At 44.8% G+C, this 20,287-nt stretch overlaps 2 protein-coding genes across 5 annotated transcripts in view; both read right to left on the reverse strand.

Annotated features, from left to right (window-relative positions):
* Positions 1–2,599, reverse strand: part of phlpp1 (PH domain and leucine rich repeat protein phosphatase 1) — a 28,789-nt gene extending 26,190 nt beyond the window's left edge. Inside the window, exon 1 of the mRNA XM_085930857.1 lies at positions 321–2,599. Coding sequence (XP_085786983.1) covers positions 321–1,836 — 1,516 coding nt within the window. The 5' untranslated portion in view covers positions 1,837–2,599. The remainder of the gene's footprint in view (positions 1–320) is intronic.
* Positions 2,600–2,919: 320 nt separating this feature from the next.
* Positions 2,920–19,514, reverse strand: LOC147046156 (phosphatase and actin regulator 1). Of its 4 annotated transcripts, none has more exons than XM_085930863.1 (12): positions 19,155–19,514; positions 14,484–14,648; positions 11,075–11,155; positions 10,479–10,682; positions 9,955–10,300; positions 8,954–9,147; positions 8,554–8,710; positions 7,301–7,356; positions 6,402–6,463; positions 5,612–5,752; positions 4,792–4,868; positions 2,920–4,683 (listed from the first exon to the last, which is right to left on the reverse strand). In XM_085930863.1, exons 1-12 carry the CDS (start codon positions 19,243–19,245, stop codon positions 4,668–4,670), a joined length of 1,590 nt encoding a protein of 529 aa, XP_085786989.1. In that variant the 5' UTR covers positions 19,246–19,514; the 3' UTR covers positions 2,920–4,667. The 4 variants fall into 4 exon arrangements, with proteins under 4 accessions (XP_085786989.1, XP_085786988.1, XP_085786987.1 ...); XM_085930862.1 differs by lacking the exon at positions 19,155–19,514 and adding an exon at positions 16,986–18,120 and having other exon boundaries at positions 10,479–10,676; XM_085930861.1 differs by lacking the exon at positions 19,155–19,514 and adding an exon at positions 16,986–18,120 and having other exon boundaries at positions 4,792–4,864; positions 5,608–5,752.
* Between the last annotated feature and the right edge of the window lie 773 nt (positions 19,515–20,287).

Consider the following 20,287-nt stretch of genomic DNA (forward strand, 5'->3'; position numbering starts at 1 on the left):
TTGATACTGGATGTCACTATGTTACTTACATACAACCTGAGGTCACACCTTGTTGAAGGAAATAAAGAAAATACAAACAGTGCACCATAAATCAAACAGATATGTTAAATGGGACAGACATTCAACAAACAGATTAAGTGCTTGTAACTTTAGTCATAAGGTGTATTGCATTCTGGCAAGCTAAAAAGTAACTTTTGTTTTTCAAACACTATACGTATTTACAGTTGGCCTTTCACCTTTACCTCTCGTGTGTCAACATGAAAAAGATGGCAGCATCTTCAAGGCTCGCGACAACATTCGACAAATGAAAAATAACATACCTGCGTAGAAGCGCAGCAGGGAGCCCATTTCTGTGTTAAGGCCTTCCTCTTGAACTCTCCAAGGGTCCTTAAATCCAAGCTTAAAGAGAAAGTCAGTCTGGATCTGCAGGGGCCTCTCATCTGGGCTAAGCCTCCTGACTGCTTCGCCGTGCAGCTGAACATACAGCGTGGGGCTGGACTCCTCTGAGGAGCCTCCTCCGTGGCCAGGGGTCAGAGCCGATTTGCCGGCGTTGCGGCCCGGGTCCTGGATGTCAGGCGTGTTACCTGCTGAGCTGTCTCGGGAAAAGGAGCCGGCACTGTCGGCCATGTCGCTGAGGCAGACGTTGCTGCGCTGCTTGTAGCCGACACCGTTGGAGATGGGATCCAGGCCGGCGCCGGATGCGGGGCAGTCCAGCTCCAACTCATCCGAAGAGCTGCCGTACATGTCGAGGCCCTCTGTGGCGCTGTCGAACGACGGGCTGAGGATGGACGCGTCCGTGCCGAGGATCATGTCGTCGCTCAGGGAGTCCCTGTGCTCGCTGAGCCGGGCCCCGGAGCTCAGGTCGTCGAAAGCGCTGCTTTCTACATCGGAGCCGGAATTGAGGCCGTAACTGTCGGTCCCGTTCCTGTGCTCTGAGTCATCGTCGTTAGGGGTATCCATGTTGGAGTTCAAGTTCAAGTCTGACAGGGACCCTGTTATGTTGTCTTGGGACTCTGACTCAGGGCTGAAAAGTTTTCCATCCTGTTGCCTCTCATCTGCATTGGTCATAAGCAGCAGTCTCATCTTGTCACCGGGGCGACCCCCTAAATCGGACGCTTGCAGGCCAGGCAAGTGGTCATATTTGATACCGGGGTCTTCATTGACCTTGCACAGATTATAGTTATACTCGTACTCGACGTTGCAATTGCCGTTTTGGTCCATCTTGGGGTTGTCTTTGCTTAAAATGCGCATGACAGAGGTGGACTTGCCGCAGAGTTTGCTGAGGCGGCTCGCAACCTCGCCGGCAGTGGTGTCCGCGGTGCAGAGGACCGGCCTGGGAGACGCGGACGTCAATCTGTCGTGGACGTGGATTGCGCCTCGGTGGAGGTCGGCTCTCACCCACTCGCGGTCGGCGGGCTGCAGCTGCATGTTTTGCCGGTGCTTAAGCAGCGTCTTGCGGTCCAGACTCCGGGTGTGCAGAGAAGCAGACGAAAGGGCCGAGCTCATTTTGGAACCACCGCAGCCGGCCGTGACAGCCGAGGAGGAGGCGGCGGTGGCAGCGGCGGTGCAGGACGCAGCCGTGGCGGCGCTGAGGTTCCGCTTTAAACGCCTGCGTTTTAACAGCAAGGAGCCGGTGTTACTGGATAAGCCTCGACCGTTCAACGCCGCAATTCGGCTCGCATGGGGAACAACACCGTTGCCGTTCTTTGCGTCTATGGGGGAGGGAGCTAGATGTCCGCCGCCGCCGTCCGTTGGAGTCCGCCGGCTGCTGGACACTCCGCTGGGCTTCTTCGTTAACTTGCATCCATCGTCAGCTGCAGCCTGCACACTCTCCATCGTTGCCAGTGAGAAGTCCCCCGCTCGGAATAAATAACGGTGCGCACTTGGTTCGGCCGACCGCGTCTACATTTGAAAGCCCGAGTGTGTTCCCACCGTGGTGAATACCCGCCAAACGGGCGGCGTCGGTCACTTGTTCCACTAGTAGTCATTCACTCCTCGCCTTTTCTTTCCCCTGTCGCCTTCTCCTCCGTCGCTCCGAGGGAACATTTTACCGATTCAAGTCGATGGAAAAGAGGAGGCAGGGCGCGCAGGGACATTTCAGGGCGGAGACGTGACTGCGCGTCCCGCTTGGACCAAAATACACTGCTCGAATATGCAATGAACGTCGGCCGACCTCCTACGCAAATACCGCCTGATGTATATTCATGAGGAGGAGTCAAGATGGCGTTGCCACACAACAACAAGGCGGTGCATTCTGGGATATGTGTTGCACCGGCTCGCCCACCTCTTGTAACAAGGATGGGAGGAAAGATTTGAGAACTACATCTCCCATTGTCTCAACTCTGGGTCATGTGAGGCGGCTAAGGAAAGGCAAAGCTTCGCTGGATGTTAAGCGTTGGTTTAGCTTAGTTCCGTGGAGCGACGTAATTTTCTCAACGACTTCAATGACGTTAAAGAGACGACGGTCCTACTGTGATACCCGCTGATAAAGTTGTCAAATCCGTAGAGAAAGAAAGGTTGGTGGCGTTTTTGTCAAGTGTCCAAGCGGATAAAGTTGTCACCGGGACGCCATTTCACATGGGCGGCTTCTGTCAATATCAAGGCGTTTCCCGCCCTCTGGAGGACTAAAAGCGAATTTATATTCGTATCCGCGGGCCACAGCGACACCGCAGACGAGGAGGGCGTACTGAAAACAGCATTATTCTTTTATTTTAATTGAAATTAGAGGTAATGGAAAGTTGTTTGAGGAAAAAAAAGAATGCTTAGAATATCTGTCATTTGTGACAAAAATAGAACATTTCCATTTAGCAAGCAATTTATTATTAACAATAATAATAATTATTATTAAGATGTAAAACAATGTGGCAGGCTTTGTCAGGACCACAAGATTTGACTTCATATTTGTGTGAGTGTGAATGCTTGTTTGTCTACAGTGGAGTAGACTCATGGATAATCACTCCTGATAATCTTTCAGAATTTCAATAATTTCTCACTTTGTTTGCCAGGGATGGAAAACGGCCCCGTTGTCATATGCCTGCTAAAAATTGAAAGCTATGGCGGAATTGGTTATCGCCACAATAAAAAAAAAAAACACAGTAGAAATGCATTCAGAAATGGGATTTTAATTTTCAATATGTATCTTTTACATGGCATTCTGTATTCCAAAAGGGTTGGCCGAGTGTGGGGGGGTGGATTAACACTTTGAAATTTATTGTGTCTCCAATTTCCATATCAGAAGGAAAAAGTTATTGCTGAGTTCATTTTCCTTCCTTTTTTCGTTTTGAATATCAGTGAGGCTAGTAGACCGGGGAAACTCTTTTACAAAGTGAACTGACCTGTGCTCCAAATGAATACAACAACCATGCAAACCACACAGCTTGAAATTATTCTCCAAGGGAGAAGACATACTATATTTCCCACACCTGACATACAATTCACATCTTAATTCAATGTATTACAGAAAAAAAACACACAAAGTGCCCACAAAGCTTGAGTGACAGTGCAAATGACTTAAATCAGTCCATTAAAATGCACTTATTGTCCAGAATTGTGGCTATGTTCAATTTATACTGAGGCAGATATCGAATTGGCTCAGTGGAGATGACAGCAGGAAACTTCATCCTGGCACACTACACTGGAGAAAATAATAATGCATTAACTGCATAAGCACTGTTTAAAAAAAAAAAAAAAAAAATAGTGGCATTTTGTTTAACCCTTTATGACCAAAGGCTATTGCTTGTAAAAAGAAAGCATACAATAAAATGCAGGTTATGAGGGATAAATACTAATATATAAAAAAAAAAAAAAAAAAAAAAAAAAAAGACAAAAAACACTGCAATTAGTCTTGCTCTTGGCATTATTTCAAAATACTTCCACCCAAAGACCAGCCACATCTACATATAGGCCTCGATCTCCCCCCAAAAATATTTTTAAAAAAATGAAATATAAAACATATGCACATCAGTCAGATGCATTTTTTTTTCTTTTACATAAAATGTACACAATTCTGACACGAGTGAATGAAATATAATTTGTGACTTGATCAATATAAACAAAATGTACATTTGGAGAGAGCAACCCCCTCCCTGGGATTCACAGTTAGCGACTTGGATGACAACATTGTCGGTACAGTACAGAACATGGGAAGAACAGAACGCCGAGGACGCTAGAACGTTGGAACCAAATCAAATACTGTATTGCACATTGTGACATGACTTTCTCCCCGCCAATGCGGTAGAAGATGGATGACTCCCCCCCCCGCTTGTGGCAACGTTGCATCCTCCTGCACAGTTCAGGAGCATGGTGGGGGGACATGATCATCAAGATGAAGCATTGTGACAAGTCTGCCGGTGTCTAATGTTCTGTCTCCGCCTGAAGACTGAAGCCAGCAAACGGACAGCTGAGCGCCTACCTGAGAGCTCAGCGTGGCGACGTTTCAGTGAGCTAATTCCACAAAACGGTTGGCTGAAGTGACGGACGTGCTACTACAGCGGGTGGTGGCCTAACTGGTTTGGTGGGTGTCGTACCGACGCGGTTGTCTAGAAGGGGAGGGGGGGGGGGGGGCAAAAAGGCATTGAGAAGACCTTATCAAAGAAAACGGGCACCGTTTGACAGTCCAGCACTTAAGGTTCTACCCCTGCAGCACTGCTTGACGCAGAGATGGTCAACTATGGTCGGTGAAACCTGGAAAAAAATAAAACATTTCAGAATATTTCATCACCTTGATGCTCAGCAAATGCATCTCCAAGCAGGCAGATAGACTTGGAGGCATTTGGTTAGGTGGCAACTTACCTGGTTAAATGACGACTCGACTCGTGCACTTCCATCTCGTTGCTCTTGAAGTCGTTGAGCTCTTTTCGTATAGCTGCCTGCACATTGAAAAACACAACTGAGCGTTAAAACCCACAACAAAGTGAAATGCCAACTTTGTCGCTTTTTTTTTTTTTTTTGCTCTGTCTTGATTTTGTTGCAAACCCCTGAAAATGTGCACATACCGAATAAAAAAAAAATATATTACTGCAAAATATATGCAATACAAGAAATGTTTCAGCAGGGGGCACTGTGATGCAAAGTTACTATGATCTGATTGCTTCAACTGCTTCTCCTAAATATGTGACTGATATTATGCAGTTTGAATATACATTTAATATTTTAAATGTGTATCTATTTTGGGTCACTTCAGGAAAAATCATCAAAGAATAACATTATTATCTCTCACTAGCAGCCAAGTTCCTGAAAGAGGAAGGGAAAATATTAAAAATGCGCCTTTGATGTTGGGAGCGGAAAATAAGACAGACATGTCTACGGCTCGCCGTCCCCGGGCGCCCCTTGTCCAATTCCTCCTTTACGTAAGCGGAGCTATTGCGTAACCAAAACAGTCAGCGATTTCTTCGAGTGGTCCTCAGGTGTGACCTCATGAGCCAAGTAAAAGGAGCGGGAAAGGTGTAGAAGGTGAGCGGCTCTGTGGGAGCGCTTCGGGGCCTTTGACTCCCAGGAGTGTTAAGTCTGAAATAATATCACGTCAGCTAGGAGTGTCCTAAAAATATATTCATGTTTTTATCAAATATTTTTAATGGCAATAAAACGCATAATAGGAGGAAGCACTACTAGCCTTGTCAGCCGCGGTGAGCCGGGTCCAGGGCTTATCCGCCCGCCGGTCGTAGTCCTGGGCGTCTGAGACCTCCACGTAGTCGCTGAATCGGATGAGGATTTTGGCCTGTCTGAGCTCCTCCACGGTGGGCCTCTGGCTCAGCTACAACAACAAAAACACTCAGCGGCATGTTGAAAAATGTGCCGCCTTCACCAGATGTCAAGACATTTGCTCCATCAGGCATGAAATTACTTACCTGCACAGAGTACCGGGAATCCATTTGAAGGTGGGCATTTATTTTTATTTTTTTAAAGTGTTTTGTGACTATTTGAAGTATTTGAGGAACTAAATGTCTTTCTGTTTGCTGCAAATCACAACCATTTGGCTTTTGCTGAACCACCACTAGATGGCACCAAAATCCAGTCTAATAGAAAAGCAGTTATTTGGTGCCCGCTTGCTGAATCCATAGATAATTAAAAAATGTTTTTTATTCTTATTTTTATGTAATTACAATCAATTTAATTAAACTGCTCTGTTGATAGTAATATGAAATGAAACTTTGCAGGAGCTTGATCTTGGAATTCCCCCAATAATAAGATAAACAGCAGATGTAAGAGCTTTTTTTTTTTTTGTGTGTGTGTGTGTCATGAGGGGAATGCCTGCAGGGGTCCAGGAAGTGTTGCTTAATTGAAAGCGACAGGAACACGCTCAACGGGGTCCAAAGGTTTGGCCGGGGCCAAGGGCAACAAGGACGCGGATCTCCCCGGGAACACAAAACAATGGGATTTCTTGTTTTGCTGAGTTCGCTCACCTTCCGAGTCAACCGTCGCTTGATCTCCCGCTTCTCCTCGATTTCCTCCTGCTCGTTGCGTGCTGCGGAGAAGGAGGAGCGTTACTGCAGTCGTGCAATTACTAACGAGGGACGCAAACAGGCATTCCGCCTAATGTGGCCAATTAGAGTGCAACGCGATACGAAATCCAATATGCTTGTGTAACCTCAAATAGCTTTCATCATTAGCTCTTTAATAGCATTAGCGATGCGCGTCGGGGGAACGCGATTGCTTTGTTCTCCCAAGTTTTCCCTTTTGGTGCGGGCTCATGATTGCATGATTAGCCAATTGGATCAAAACAAAAAATCCCTCCTCATTAATATGGATGCATGTGTTATAAAGTGGCCAAGATTGTCATCTTGTGATGTTAGCGTGTTAGCATTCCCCCCCCCCCCCCCCCCAAAGTCTTCTGAGTACTGACTACATGCAAAAACTCCGCCTTAGCACGTTTGATATTAACATTTACATCGCAGTCTTACAGGCCATGACGTAAAATCCTCACTAGCATGTAAACAGAGCGCTCCTCCGTTTTTGATTTAACCTTGCGAGGGATGGAGGAGGCCGTGCTCGTAAATTCTTTGACTCCCCCCCCCCCCCGATGTCGTCTCGTCTGCGGAGCCTCCGGGTGGAGCGGGAAGTGTTGGTGAATCACACTTTGATGTGAAAGTCACAGAGTACCCCGGCAACAGGGCTGCCAATCTCTGATACAGCCGAGCTAAGAGCGCAATCTCGCCCGCCCGGCTCGACTTCCTCGGGGAAGCCCGCTCCACTGCTGCAAATGAACTGTTAGCGGACCCAAATGAAACCATCTATGTAAACATTGCACTTTTCGTCAGTAGAGTTTTAACAATGGCTAAGTGCAAAGAGTAAAAATGCTCACGTTTGAGGATATTCCTCTGCTCCAGCTCTTCTGCCGTCGGTCTCTGACTCAAGCGCCTGGTTAAAAAAATAATAATACACAAATCATCCATGGTTAGCAGCGTAATCGACATGTAAATACTCTAAGAAACACAATACAGAATTTCTGAAGAGGATTAAAAAAAAAAAATAATAATCTAGTTGACGGCAATGGACGTCAAGGGCACTTTTATAAGCTTTCCTATCTGCTTCCGCTGCCTTGAAACAGGTCTCTTAAAAATGAAGAACGATGTGCTCTAATGATGATCAAGTCTGCTCAACCTGGCAATAAAAAGACGACCTTACAGGGCACAATGCTGCCAAAGAAACGGAAAGCGAGAGGATGAGATTTTTTTTTTTTTTGGCAAGAAAGCGGGCAGGCCTTCTGGGAGCATGCAACCGTGTTCACAGAGGGAACGGCTGATTTGTGCGGATGATAATATTCCCTTCCTCGCTTGCAACCATATTGCCGACTTCTCCTCTCGTTCGTAAATTGCTGCATTCGAGGTGGCGCTGCGATGCGGAGCAATCGCGGTAGAGATGCTTTGCTGTGATTCGGTGTGATGCGCAAGCAACGGCGAGAAGACGAGCCTGAGGGGAGGGGGGGGGGGGACGTGCTGCCAAAATTAGGTCAGCACCATTTTAAGAGCCTCATTTCAGTGAGATAAAGAATTTATCCTTGTTGGATTTGAAAATGGAAACATGAAAGGGGAGAAAGAAGCATTTGAATAAGAGAGTGGGAGGGGCTCATATTTCCTTCAGCTTTATAAGTGACTCACTTGGAGAGGGAATTGAAGTCTTGTCAGCTCAAATTGAGACGGAATGCTCATTTTGGCAGACGGGAAGAGTGAGTGCTGTTTCCAAATTTTTGCCGTTGTTGACTTATGAGCAGTGTTGGGATGTGCAGTCATGCTCTTTAAAAAAGCTTGACGCCATACAATATGAATTATTAGTTACAATTTGTCATTTGTCCTAATTTGGTGACACTATGTGAACTTAAGCAACAATCGAACCATCACGACCCCGCCCATTCTCGTCAAAAATGGGAACAAGTTAGTGGGGAAAAAAATTCATTAATTAATTAATTTGTGTGTAATTTCTGTTTATGTCGCCATAAAAAAAATATTCTGTTAGTCTTCAATCTGAAGTTGGCTGGTTTTTCAAGATCTTTTCCGTTTTAGGTCATTCAATTATAATACTTGACCAACACAAGTAGCCGCTAGCTAGCTCGCCTACCTTGTGAGTTTGGTGCCAATCTGCTGCCTGGACTCCAGCCGCTCCTCATCCGTCTGCACTGGCAGAATGTTCTTCTCCTCCAGCTCCCTCTTGGACGGACGGTTGCTCAGCTTGATAGCCAGCGAGTCTTTGCGGAGCACCTTTTGAGCCAGCGTGCCTGAAATTCAACGCCAGGTGTGAATAGAAATCGAGGAAACGCTGGAGTTAAAAATAAAAAGTTTACCACTACAGCACTAAATAATGGATGGCTAAATAACAGGAGGAGCACAAGAACGTTTGAAATATTTTACCAAAGTCCCAAAAGTGCTTAAGAACACACATAAGGTCTTGTTGTAAAACTGTCCTCCGCTTCATTAGCATATGAAACCACTCCTACTTTCAATCCACAATCTCAACTCACTTGTAAATATGGAGTCGTCGTCCTCATCGTAGTCATCGTCGTCCACGTCATCCTCATCCTTGTACATGCTGGGCAGATCTTCATAGTCAGACTCGCTGGGCATGTTTTCCTTGTCGTCTTCGTAGTCAACGATCACAGACGGCACTTCCCGTCTGTCCTGAGGAGCGCACTGACTGCTGACGTGTAGCAAAGAGCTAGGAGAAAAAGCAAAATGATAAAAACATTTTTTAAAAGGAATTACGGCTCGCTTTGTTCTGGCCTAAAATCATACAAAGAAAGGGGCCACATATAGCCCACGGGCCACATGTTTCCTTTCCCTTAAGTTCCATGCATTTCTGATATGTTGCGATATGGCTTCCTTCCCATCGGTTTCATACGATGACCCGACGCCGTTACATCACCGCTTCCCTCTTTCAGACTAATTGTACGCATTTTCCCATCCTTACAACCCCTCTCAAAATGGCTTTTGGCGACGACAAGACGGCAACCGAGAAGCTTACGTAAGATCCAATCAGATTTCATGTGGCTTTTCTGCAAACAGGAAGGTAGTAAGGAGCTCTTGCAAAGGAGCAGCTGATCGCGTTATGTCAGGCCGACTTGCTGGCGGGGACGCCTACGCTGCGCGCGAGCTTGTGCCCACACAACCGCAAACACACACACACACCGAGTTCAAATCAATCTAGCCATGCTGCGCTGTGTTCAGACAAATTTTGGAGCCGCGCGGCGTATTTGATATTAACGGGCAACCTGACACCTGATAAACTACATAAAATTGTATTTATGCTCAAATTAGTTAATTCACTGAAGTAGTAAAGGAATATTATTAAGTCTAGATTGACACTGTATGGTACACAATTGGATATGTACTAAGTTAGCCTGCACAAGACGCATGGGAATAAATCCCAAACGCTGATCCATAATCCCGCCCTGCTTGTGCTTCACTATCGGCTTTACTGACCCCGACGTCGGGAGGGTGGGGGGGGTGGGGGGGGGTGACTTACCTCTCAAACCTCTGCATGGACAGCGCCAGCGTTTTGTTGAGCTCCTCGATGATGCGGCTCGGCCCGTGCAAGCTGCCGTACTGCAGCTGCAGAGGATGACCGTGGTTCTGGTGGAGAGCCGACAGCGCGGCCAACTGCGAGGGCAGCAGGCTGCCGTGGTGGCCCGGCATCACCTGGGAGGGGCCGCACTTTTGGGACACACCGCCGAGGGGGTTTGGGGAGGGAGACGGGGACGTGGCGCAGTCCAGTCCCCCCGGAGGCACGCAAATCATGACTTTCTTGGGCGGGAGGGGCGGCGAGTGCTTTGCCCCGGGCATGCAGGGCAACTTCATTGGCTGGCAAGAATCTGGAGAGGAAGACGCAAGTTCGAATCATAACGTGACGTTATTCAGACAAACAAAGCCCGTGGAGCTCAGACGCGCGCTGATGGAATTAGGTCAGCCTAATACCACTTTACGCTGACTGACAGATTGACGACGGGTGGATTGAATAAAAGTACCGCGATATTTAGAACATTGGCTGACCTGTGCAATGGTTTGGGATGCGAGCAAAAGGCTTGGGAGGGAGAGCCGGCGGCTGTTTGTGGTACAGCGGCGGCTTGGCGGGGTTGTCCTGAAGGTCGCCTGCGTAGCTGACAGACTTCTTGGGGGCTAGGAGCATGGACGACTTGATGGGGGGCTCCTGAGTGCAGACTCCGCCGTCCATCGAGGAGCGAAATTCACCTGTTGCTGAGCGGATGGAGGGAAGGGCAATCATTAAATAAATAAATAAATAAATAAATAAATGCATGAATGCATGAATTCATTAATTAATAAAAAAATATAAAAAGAAGCAAGAATCTGCATGAAGCACGCTACCTGCCCCAAAGTGCTTTTAAATAAGCATATAAGCCCCGCCCCCCCGTAAAAAAAATGTATAATGAAAGATTCTATCAGCGGATAGCCTGCGTGAGTTTTGAAGAGTGCACTTCAGAGACCGCTGATTAATGAAGAATTCAAAGAACAGTCAGTAGCTGGCGAGTTTTCATCTGACAGGCATAATTTGACAGAAAGGGGGGGAAAAAAAACGGTAGGGGGGTGGGCGTGCCATTATGATGATGATGTAGTATGAAGTGGCTCACCTTTTTCAAAGATCTCCTTCAGCACTCCCCTCTTGATCAGCTCATCTCGAGTCTGGCGCATGGACATCTTCCTCTCCAGTGCTGGGTGAGCAGGAAAAGGGGAGGAGATTTATTCAACCATCCATTTGCTGTAACCTCACAGCGTCATTAAATAATGATGGCTCCAACATCAATTTGCACCTTTACAGTACAATGTTTCAATACTAGCTGTACACAAAAAATAAAAAAAAGAATGAAAAACTGCGTTCATTTGCAGTCTGCACACGGTCCAGCAGAACATCTCCCGCTCGATCATCGCTATCTAGTCCGGCTTGATTAACGCACAAGTGGAGGAAATTGAGTTGAACAACGCTGAATAGTGAACACGGGGCCTTGATTAAGAGAGGCGATAAAAGCAGAAAACCCAAAGAACAACATTTTTAGTCTTCCTGCATAATGTACAAAATGGTCTATTTTTAGGCTCCCGGAGAGTCGAAGTGCCTCACATCGTCTGTCGGGAAGGCTTGAGCAAACATGTTACCAAAAAAATATATATATATCACATTCCTTGTTTGAAAAAAATCTACGCCCGGCATGAAAACCAATTAAGTGGAATGAGGATGAGCTGCAACACTCAAATGAATCCTCACTGTCCATTTACAGCATTTGTAGTCTCTAATTAACTCAGACGGAGTCAACGTGGATTAAAATAGCATACGAGGTGTGGCGATTAAGAAACGAGATGACTGCAAATCACGCTCCAGAAGTAATTTTCGTCCAATCAAATGGAAAGGTATTTTTTTCTTTTTTAAAAGCACCTGTTGGACACACGGCCGCTTTACAGTTCATGCCAAGTATAAACCAACAAGGGTGGAGCGAGGACAAAACCTGTCAGAAAAGGACGGGATTATACTTCACTTTCATCCAATATGAAAAGTAATGACGCAAAGCTTGACGTGACATAACGGCGAGGCGACCGGCAGGGATGTACGCCGTTACGCAACGACCATTAAGTCAAACGCTTAATGGACGCATCTTTGACAGTCATTGTGATATTATTATTATTGTTATTTTTTTGGGGCAGATATATATCTAACTTGCACGCTGGAGGTACTCTGCCCAAAAATAGATTCATGGATAGAAACCTTAGGCTCGCAATTGCGGGAGATTTCATCAGAAAGAGCCCAAGGAGCGTAAAAAGACATTCTCTGCAAATAATGACATGTTATAAAAAAACATCGCAATAGATTGCCTGGAGTCGCAAGTTATTACAAAATTACTCGCATTGGCCCATCTGAACTAAGCGTGATTCCCCCCCTCCTTTTTTGTAACCCCCCGTTGCGGATTACTTTGACTCATTTTATTTCCACTGCGCAAAGTGAATGAATGAATAGCGATGACGCCTACGCTGGCATTTTGTGACATTCCCGCAGCCTGCGGTGGCCTTTTTTTGACCCTGTGGATTATGCCGCATCCTTTTGTTTGTTGATTATGCAAGATGCCTTTTATCATCAATAATTGGCATGGAACGATCGCTTTACGGTAATTGTATTATGACACGTATTCCTGCTTTTTTTTTTTTTACCATGTGGATTATTTCCATTATGCAAGTTATCATCAATAACTGGCAATGAATAATCATAAAAGACTAATTATACAACATAATGCATTCAGGCATCACTGAGCATTTCATGGACTTTTGATCACCGTATATTAAAATATTCAAAAAAAGATTATAAATTATATATTTTTTTAAAAAGCATTATAAAGAAGAAGGAAAAAAAACAAGTCACTGAAGTATAAATCATATTTGGGGATGAAATTTATTTTACAAATGACAACTGTAAAGCTAAAGCCGACTGATGGGCTGAACGGCCGTCAGCGCTAAAGTAGAATGGTGCTAATCAAGAAAAAGCCTTAAAATAAAATTCTATTTTGGGACGCCCCTGTGTGGAGTTGGAAGGGGCCCCAAGTAGCCACTCAATCTGCAGCGCGAGATGAGAGGATTAGGCGCTCATCAGAGACTCGGCTCAGGGCATATTAAATCAGACTGGCATATCTGAGCGCTGCCCGTATTGATCTGCGAATGCTTCACTTCCACTGCAAAGTGACCCAGATAGTCGGAACACGTTCAACCAAAGCCCAGAAGCTCAACCGTGACTATTTTTTTTATTTTGTTGTTGTTCCTGAGACAATCCTCAAAAATCAAAAAAAGAGGGTATTAAAACTTTCATGGGGATTTATCAATGAGAAGCTCGGGCATTAACGGAAAAACATCAGGGGCTTGGCTAAAAACTCATTGAGATGCGTACGGTTGGGCTTTCAATCTGGATTTGGGCCGCTCACAAATACGCACAATCACATAGAGATAGAGAGAGAAAGAGACAAAAACAAAAAAACTGCGCAACTCCATTGTGCCTCAATTGCATCAAGACTGCCGATCAATTCTCCATCGTCGCTGAATTCCTAATGACCTATTTATTTGTTGTTGTTTGTTCCATCCTAGTGCCCGATGTGACAGAACCAAGGGGAGAAAAAAAAAAAAAAGCATTGAAGCGATTGTGTATCCGTTTTCCTTCAAAGAAGGTCAATACGGCGAGCTTGCCGAGCGTCTCCGCGTTGACTGATTACACGCGGCAAATGTGCCCATTTTCCATTTTAACGCCGATCAATTTGGAACGGGGTTCAAAAGGTCCAATCCGAGTCGATCCCGTTTGCTGAGTGAGATGAGAGGCGATGACCTCCTTCCTCTTAATAGCGCCGCTTTCTGTCCTGTTTTGAAATCTCATTTTGGCTTCAAATCAAAATGCAGCGAAGTAAATGTAAATGTACAATTAGGGCTAATGATTGTTCCATTACAAAAACTTTGGAGGGGAAATGAACAAATGGTGAGATCGCCGACAGAAAAAGCAATGAAGTCACGGCGTCATAAAATGCTCGGAGCACTTAACGGGCCGGTCGGCACCCACTCGGTGTGACGCCATCCGACTCCTGCGGGGCAGATTTGCTAGCTAGCCGGCCAGAGGACAAGCGAGGTGAGCTGATGCAGATACTTGATTCATCCCGGAGGAAATGTGCTGACTTTTAATGGATTGCCACAATTTGCTTTGATGAAGCCATCACTTTCCCCGATGATGACTGCTCTCCTTCAATGAGCTTCGGGAAGGCACTTATCGAGCATTCACACACCGTTTCTGAGGGAACAGCAATTTGTTTGTTTTGTTTTTTTTACTTTTCAACACAATTTTCCACACCTCCCTCAATTTGCAGCGACGCTGCTGAGCTGAGCCTTCGAGCTGCATGTGAACTAAATTCTCAGAAAAATAAAACGTTTCACTCAAAAGGTCAAAAGACGTGAAGGGACAAGGGAGGAACAATTGATCCAAAAATGGCTGATTGTGGTTCTGACTCTTATTTTGATGAAACATACCGGCCGAAGTCTGCTTGAACTTGTCGCTCTTCTTCTTCCTCCATTTCCAGGGTTTGAGGAGGCGTCCCAGCGTGGCCAGCCTGCTCCGACATCGGATGGGCGGCGTGTGGGCGGCGGAGACCAACGACTCGGATCGCATCACGGCCAGCCTCTCGACCTCCTCGGCTGCGAGGGAGCAAACAATAGACAGAAAGGTGAGGATAGTGTGATGTCGGTGCCAAAAGAGCGAGCGCCGGATGCAGCACTTAAGCGCACTTAAGTCCGAGCGGGATGCATCTGGGCCAAGTCGCCTCCGGAATTCTCAAGTAATTGGATGAGCATTAAAAAAAAAAAAAATATATATATATATATATATATATATATATATATATATATATATATATATATATATATATATATATATATATATATATATGTATATCCTGTACCCTCAAATATTTATTCTAATAGAACACAACCGTAAAATAGAAATAAAGAATATCCTAATATCCTAAAAGAATGTCATTTTTGGACTCATCAGTACGTCAGCCACAATCCAAAGTGCCAAAAATGATGTGCTTGAAGTTGTTTTACATAAATGTGCCAATAAACACTTTGCAAGCGAAATCGCATCATCAAGAAGAACTCTTGCTGAGCATCATTCAATATTTACACGACAACACCCTTTAGAGTGCCGTGTTTGATGACGCTGCATCAAAAATTGTTTCGTTGCAAGTTACACCAAGCTGTGGCAAAGTTGTAGGATCTCAACGTTTTAAACGGCGATCGTATTGCCGTCTCACTTAACACTAGATTGATTCCATGGGTCGGTTAGCTAAGCATTAGCAACCAAGATGGCGGAGCACAAAATGGCGCCGCATAAAAAAGGCCAAGATCATAACTAATCAGTAGAGTTGCTTTCCAAAAACCAACATTTCAAACATATATATTAATCATGCGCTAATACATATTAGCAACTTAAAAAAATAAAATAAATAAACAGCGCAAAGTCACGACAAATGAAATGATCGACATTAACGTGCTTTGCTTTCTAGTTTTTTTGCTTCACGAAATGGAATGACACAGTTGTCACGAGAAAGTACATTTCCCTTTCTGTGGTGTTTCCAGGAAATATAAAATGCTCTATCAAGCAAAATGGAAAGCACTGACATGACCTGCTACCTCATGCGTGGACATGCGCAGCGACCTCTAACCAAGTGTGAAATGCGCGTCAAGGTCAGCACATCGCTCGGCATGAACGCCGCCGCCTGCCAATCCAACACAAACGTATCGCTTGAGAAGCTAGTCAGCCGGCACCTCCACCACCCCGAGGTGTTGTGGGACAAGACAACAGAGCTCGGCGGCTCACGGCCCATTACTTGACTGCTCTGCTCCTTCACGACCGACGTCGGTGTTTGGTCTCCCGACGTCGGCTGATAAATAACAATGCAGTCAATGCTGATTAAATCCAGGCGGATTCCAAACAACTTCATTCAAAAGCTTGAAGTGAGATAGGATGGAATTTACACCGAGGCGCATCTGGCATTCAACCATCTTCAAATGAACAAACTGGGTTTTAAAAAAAACAAAACAACATCGGCAGTGAGTTCATTGTGTAGCAACAAACTGTCAAAAGAAGCTGTTGCTGGGGCAAAATGACAAAAATAGCACTATAAAAAAACTACGCCGATGTTTGATATATCGTGGCGATCCTTACGTTGCAGTTTGGAAGACAATCTCAGAATGAGTGCTGTGCTGATGAGCCTTTTGGTCATGACATCATTGCAGCTTCTCTGTATGATCTTTTGACAAAAAGATTTTGGGGTGCCAAAGTCTTTTTATCAAAAGTCCAATATTCAAGAACTTATCATGGTTCAGAATGTAATTTTTTGGAAAACGAGAACATTGTTCCCAGGTTGAGTTCTCCTCAAACGCTGAAAGATTTCGCTAAATTAAAATATCTTAAATGTGTACAAAATATGCAATGCAATTTAAAAAAATATAAGAGATTAAATAAATTCCCTGAAAAAATGATGTTGGATAAACATAAAAGTATATGAAAAATGAAACACAGAAATGCATGAAAAAGTGCTTCTACTCATCCTAAAAATAAATGGCACGTTTTTGTTTTTTTTGAAAGGCAGGTGATCCTTTTGTCCGCAACACCCAACAGTGAATAATAGATGACATCAACGTAAACATTTGTTTGCATCCCAAGAGGGCTGAGAGATGATGTCATGAGACTCAACTGGAAATGGCTTATTGGAGCCTTCTCGATACCTATGCATTTAATTTATTTATTTTTACCGTCAGCCCTTTAATGACAGGAAACCTGCAACAAATATTAAGTTATAAAGCATGCATCGTGTGGACGCATGGAGCACAGCGATTAAGACGACAACGACGATGATGATGAAGATGGGGGGGAAAGTGTGTGTACTGTGAATCCTCCTGTCTGTAGGCACCCGCCGCAGGGCCCCCCCGGGGTGCACGCACGCACACGCAGCAAGCCAGCCCACTCACCTTCCTGCGTGTCGTTCCCGCGGCTGCAGTTGCTGCAAATGTGCTTGATTTCCTTGCCGATATGACAGTGGATGGCGAAGGGCGTGTTATTGTTGTTGTTGTTATGCGCGTTGACGCCGTGCTGGCCTTTCTTTCCGCCCAGGGACATGATTTTAGCCAGGCTGAAGGCGTTTTTCTTGGGCTTCTCCGCGGCCAGGGCCACCGCCGAGGAAGCGGGTGCCGCGTTGTGCCGGGCGAGCCACCAGGCGCCGTGCATGGCGGTGGGCGCTGGGTCCGCGATCGGGTAGTGCGCCGTCTTGAACATCCTAGCTCCGGCCCTGGATGAAGCAACGTGGGAGCGCGAGTGCGACTTGACGGACGGCAGTGCAGCGCTGCAGTCTGCGGTGGAGCCTATTGTGGATAATCCACCATCGGGGAGAGAAGCAGAGCGTCGCTCTGATTGGCTGAGCCGTGCGGGCCTCTAATAGGCAAGTGCAAGCTTTTTATGCCCGGTCACGTGAACGACGCGCGGGCGCATGCGCACACGAACGTCCAAGCTTGCAGAGAGAAACTGCTTTGGGACGATAATCAGGCCAATCAAAAACAATTCATCGTTATCTCACTTTGTTAATGATTCAAAATACTCTCATTTTATAAAGTGAGCAGAACGCTGAATTGTTGCTGATGATAGGGGACCAAGTGGTGCCCAATCAAAATGGAAATCCGAAAATTAGTGACATCCAAATGGATTTCTAATTGCATGCAGATGACACAAGAAGGTGGCAAAGCACTTAAAACAGAGGGAATGCTGAAGCACCAACGCCGTGTCCAGCATGTACACAACCAGGAGCTAGTCGTTGAAACTGTTATCAATCCTGATAAAGATGTAGAATGCTCTATACACAAAGGTCAGTTTTCAATCAGTATTTTACAAGGTCCCTCATGTGAGCTACTGACCCAGTTCCACCAATCACTACACACACCTGACCCACATGGCTTCTCATAGATTTGACATTCATATTACCAATAATGTGATAAATAATGTGATCTTGTCTCATATATTTTTGGAAAAACAAGTTTGGGATTATCCACAATTGACTACCTACTGTAAAGCCAAGGAGGCCACGGACAATGCAATGCCTCACTTATTCATGAGTTGCGAAAAAGACAAACGACATGAATGTAATGCGGCCAGAGTAACAGACAAGCATCCGGGGAGTAGATTCATCCAAATCAAAGTCCAGAGAAGTTGCATTTGGAGCTTGGTCAGCACTTCAAATCGGTGTCAAACATTGGGAGGGATCAAACATTAAATGGTTTGAACTGGCTTCCAATGTTGTGATGCAGGTTTTATTTGAAAAGAAAGAAAAGAAAACCGAAACGGTTGTGAGTGGACAGCCTGTCAGCACAAATCTGCTGTTCCTTCTGTCCATATCACTGTGTCCCTCCCTACCCATCTGTCATTCTCACCCTGCATTCATCCACACAATGTGCTGCTTTACTGAATAAAATCAAACTTGAAAAAAAAAATGTAGTTCAGTACTTCAAATTAATTCAAAACATCATCACTGGGAAGCTACTTTTATATGATGTGGTCATTTTTGTTGTTGTTTTTCTGCAGTTTAAAAGTGCCCGTGGTTGTGAATATCATGGAGTTGCTTCAAGAGAAGAGCAAAACTCATACAGTGGCACATCAGTTTCCATTCATTCTATAAAGTAGCCTTTACAATGCTGCTACCTAGTGGTCGTATTACTAACTTCAACAATCACTTAAATATTTTCCCTGAACTGTGTACATTCTTTACATCCATTCCGTGAATATTCCCATTCCACTGACATTTTGATAGTTTCTATTTTTTAAGTTATTTTCTGTTTTTCGGTAAGGTTACAAAGAAAGGCCAGTTGTAGGGGGTGGGATTTTTTTTAACCAGCCTCTGAAGCTTTCAAACGTCAATAAAGTCACATCATTCAAAGACATCTTACAGCTATTTCTCTCCTTTCTGTCCTTTACATCTTGCAAGTTCCCAGTATGTTAATTTAGTGTATATTTGTTGTTCAATAAAGAGGTAAGGGGGTCGACTAGACCCAGTTACGTTCCAGAAAATTTGAATTCCGTATATGTATATCCTTAGAATACTGAATCCGTCGAGATGTTGTTAGAACGGCTCCTTGGAAATATTTCTTATTTACCTGTTAAATGTTGAATCCGCTTGCCGCATCCACGTCCAAGCACATTTGCAACATCCATTGAGTGAATGTTTCCACTCCACTGCAGGTGCATCCAAAAAAAAAAAAAAGTGAAGATGGTAACCAAATGTAAACGGCTCCGTGGTTGAGATCTTTGCAGCCAGCCACTGTCACTGCCTTATTCAAACAATTTTGACCACAGCTGGAATAATATTTGATTTTTACTGCGCCACATGAAAACCCCGTCGTATTTAATATTTGGTAGCGTGTCTACCGTTTTAACCATAGATTGAAAAGTCGTTTGACAGCAGCAACGAAGCATTCAACTTCAACATTCACTTGCCTGCTGCTGTCTCCACTCCACTAGAGGGCAGTAGTGCTCCTTCCATTCTATGCACAAACCCGTCCCCAATGTCTTTGCCTCACAGCCACAACCACAAAAATACACATATTCTTCATTGATATATATTCACATCTAGCATTTGTGAGGTTTTTGTCACAAAACAAAATGATAATTTGGGGAATGATTACTTTTGTGTGTGTTTTACTGCAGAGATAACACTGAGTCACTGCTGAGTGGTGCATTGCAGCTTGGACTGAATTGACTTGGGAGTATTTGTTGAAGGGACACTTACTCAGCAGAAATGCAGCAACGTGGTGCACAGTGAGAGCAGAACTGGGGACAGCAACAATAAATAAATGCCACTCAACATTTATCACACTCATTTAATGGATGCCTCTCGTCTGTCAAACTCTTTCTGTTAAAGACCGCGTGACCGATTACAATGACACTGCTTCATTTGTTTTATGTGCAAACAATTGCATGGATGTATAAACTTGAATGACTTGGCAGCTATGATTATAGTCAAGATGTGTGATGTCCAATTAAGACTTTGAAAAATAGATGCCACCCTAAAATAAATGTCTTCCTTTTTTCCCCCCCCATCTGGACATAATAATATCACAGCAGACTATAAATAAAATACAACTAAAACAATTATTCAAGTTGGAACGAGTCTTATGACTCGTAAACAAGTTCCCGGCTCAGCAAACTCAGATTCACACACTTCATTTTCGTTCACAGAGGGACGAACGGTGAATTACAATGACCCGTGGATCGATGGCGCCCACCACTA

The sequence above is a fragment of the Syngnathus leptorhynchus genome, chromosome 14, assembly GCF_054491065.1.
Source record: "Syngnathus leptorhynchus isolate UIUO chromosome 14, UIUO_Slep, whole genome shotgun sequence".
Taxonomy (NCBI): domain Eukaryota; kingdom Metazoa; phylum Chordata; class Actinopteri; order Syngnathiformes; family Syngnathidae; genus Syngnathus; species Syngnathus leptorhynchus.